Source organism: Canariomyces notabilis (assembly GCF_033297395.1).
Source record: "Canariomyces notabilis strain CBS 508.74 unplaced genomic scaffold N656scaffold_46, whole genome shotgun sequence".
Taxonomy (NCBI): domain Eukaryota; kingdom Fungi; phylum Ascomycota; class Sordariomycetes; order Sordariales; family Chaetomiaceae; genus Canariomyces; species Canariomyces notabilis.
The window spans coordinates 1-3,090 of record NW_027041868.1 but is presented as its reverse complement, the minus strand read 5'-3'; the positions used below and the strand labels follow the sequence as shown (position 1 = coordinate 3,090).

The 3,090-nt window shown below is 56.0% G+C and overlaps 1 protein-coding gene across 1 annotated transcript; it reads left to right on the top strand.

Moving 5' to 3' along the window:
• Positions 1 to 2,451: 2,451 nt before the first annotated feature.
• N656DRAFT_693121 (uncharacterized protein) lies at positions 2,452 to 3,087 on the top strand (the record flags this gene model as incomplete). Its single annotated transcript, XM_064810665.1, has 2 exons — positions 2,452 to 2,604; positions 2,734 to 3,087. Coding segments are annotated over 2 exons (507 nt in total), but the record flags the coding sequence as incomplete, so codon positions are not given.
• Positions 3,088 to 3,090: the final 3 nt, after the last annotated feature.

The window sequence follows — 3,090 nt, the reverse complement described above, 5'->3', positions numbered from 1 at the left end:
TAAGCGAGCTTTTCCACCTAGATTGTGTGGTGTTGAAGATATGGCCAACCAGCTGCTACGTGTACGTGAGGCGCCTCCTGTCGGTCAACTCTGGGCGCATCGATTCGTCAAACGCCAACCAGAGCTCCAAACGCGTTGGACGCTTAAATACGATCACCAGAGGGCCAAGTGCGAAGATCCAAAGATCATTGGGGGATGGTTTGCCCTCGTGCGGAACGTCAAGGCCAAGTATGGTATCGTGGATGACGATATCTACAACTTCGACGAGACTGGGTTTATGATGGGCATTATCTCTGCGGGCATGGTGGTTACGACCTCGGATGGCCGTAGCAAGGCAAAGCTGGCTCAGCCTGGCAACCGCGAGTGGGCAACGGTGATACAGGGCGTCAATGCCTATGGCTGGGCCATCCCCCCCTTCATCATCTTAGCCGCACAATACCACCTCGCCAACTGGTACACCGAGTGCGACCTCCCAGCCGACTGGCGCATCGCAACTACCGACAATGGCTGGACTACCAATGCGGTAGGCCTGGATTGGATCAAGCACTTCGACTACCATACAGCGCCTCGGACAAAGGGCAAATATAGGTTATTGATCCTCGACGGCCACGAGAGCCACCACTCGACCGAATTCGAGCTCCATTGCCAGCAGAACAACATTTTTACGCTCTGTATGCCTCCGCATTCCTCGCACCTCCTCCAGCCACTCGATGTCGGCTGCTTTGGGCCGCTAAAGCAGGCGTACGGTCGCCAGGTTGAGGACTTGATGCGAATGCATATCACCCACGTGAGCAAGCTCGAGTTTCTCTGTGGCTTTCGCGAGGCCTTCTTTGCCTCTATGACAGAGAGAAATATCCAGGGCGGCTTTACCGGGGCTGGCCTTGTTCCTCACGATCCAGAGAGGGTGCTTTCCAAGTTGGATGTCAAGCTTCGTACGCCAACACCCCCGACCTCACGAGCCAGCACACCACAACCTTGGGTGTTCCAGACACCTCACAACCCTCGAGAAGCCAACTCGCAGTCAACGCTCATCAAGACTCGCATTGCCAACCATCAAAATAGCTCCCCGACCTCGATGTTGGCTGCTGTGGACCAGCTTGCCAAGGGTACGATGGCTGTGATGCATCGGGTGGCCATCCTGGAGTCAGAGGTCTTTTCGCTTCGCAAGGCTAACGAGGTGCTAAGTAAGCGCCGAAGAGCCAAAAGAACACGTCTGCAGCTTGGAGGGTCACTTGTTATACAGGATGCACAGGATGTACTGGGCCAGAGGGCCGTGGGTGGAGAGGGAGCGCAAGAAACGCAGCCAGATAGTAGTGTAGGGGGGGTTCGCACAAGGGTTCGGTGCTGTGGTGTGTGCGGCAAGCCTGGCCATAATGCCCGCACTTGCCACGAGGCTGTAGAAGCATCTAACTCAGCTGTTTCTGATGTAATTATAGTTGGTTCATAGTGTTGTTGTGTCGTAATTGAGGATTGTTGTTGTAGTGTACGCGGTGAGTGGGCCACTCACTGATATGGGCCACTCACTGATAAAGTACGTTATATACATAATATCTTAATCGAGGTTCTTCTGCATTGCCACTGCCTGCCCACAGGGCCGGCAAAACCTTCGAAAATACCATCATTCAATTGCTCTCGAAAAGACCTATCTACTCGTACCAGTTGCAGGCCCGCGCAGGACCTTGCGCAGCCGCATTCGAGCCGCGAATTCGCTGTATTCGAGCTGCGTTCCAACCGTCAAGATTTTCGTGGGGTGCGCACAGGCCGCCCCGCGCCCACGTGACCCAGATAAGATAAGGCCTATGCACTGGCCAGTCTTTCTGGGCCCGTCTTTCCCTGGATTCGCGGAAGGCCCCACCCCCGCACAGCCGCACCGTCGCCAAGCCGCACCTGCAAGCCGCATCCAACCCAGCCGCGCGGGGCATGGAGGCCCGGCCGGATATTGAAATGAGGGATTCCCCTCCCTCTTCCTCTCCTTCCCCAATACAACCAATTCGCCGGGAAGAGTCTCCGAATCAGCTAATTCAGCCGAATAAGCCAAATAAGCCAAGCCAGCCGAATAAGCCCACCTCACCAAACCTTCAGTCAAGCCGCCATTCCAGCCACCAGTCAAGCCGCTTACCTAGCCACCTGACGGCCAGGAAGCTCCCAGACCCACCTAAGCAGTCGAAATCGACTAATCAGTTCCTCGAAGTAACGGCCTTCAATAGACTTGTGGCTGGCCTTGAGGCCCTAGCTTCCGAAAATCAGGCCCAAGCTAAATTCCTAGCCCAGGAGATCCAACAGGCTTACCGACTGGCCTGTTTGCGGGCTGCACAGCCATCCCGGAGACCCACTGCCCTGCCTACTACTCCGCCCCTCGACCTACCTAGCCTTCGCAAGGTAGTGGCTGAGGAGGTACGAGCGGCCCTGAGGGACAACAAACTAGCCAACCCAACCAATCAGACTTCCTGATCCTGGGCCGATGTAGCTAGGGGACCCGCTATTCCAGCTGCAGTCCCGCCTACCAAAGTCATCCCCGCTAAACAAAGCCGGGAAGTCCTAGTTCGGGGAGGCCAATTACCAGCCGACCTAGCTAGGAGAACCCCACAGGAAATCGTACAGGCCGTCAACCAAGCCTCGGGACGCAAGGGAGCTATAGCGGCTAGGAAGCTCCCTAGTGGGGACGTCGTGGTTACTTTCGCCGATACGTTAACTAAGGACTGGTATTCGGCTAATGGCCAATGGATTCAACAGGCCTTTGGGGAACAGGCCAAGGAGGCCCGTCGTACCTACGGAGTATTAGTCAAGGGCCTAAGGAAGGCCGATCTTCAGGGTGTTACGGAGGCCGACTTTGCTAAGGAGGCCGATTTACGGGCCGTTGGGAAGGTGGTTTTCCGGTTTCCCAAGGACCCGGCACTTAACTGGGTCTCCGTGGTTGTAGCCTTCGAGAGTCAGGAAGAGGCCAAGAAAGCCTGTGATTCCGGGGTCCTATTCCGGGCCCAGTTATTTAACTGTGAGCCCTACTGGGCCCCGCTTCAGCCGACCCAGTGTTATAGGTGTTGGAAATGGGGACATATTGGTCGGTATTGCAGGAAGGCCCCGCTCTGCCCC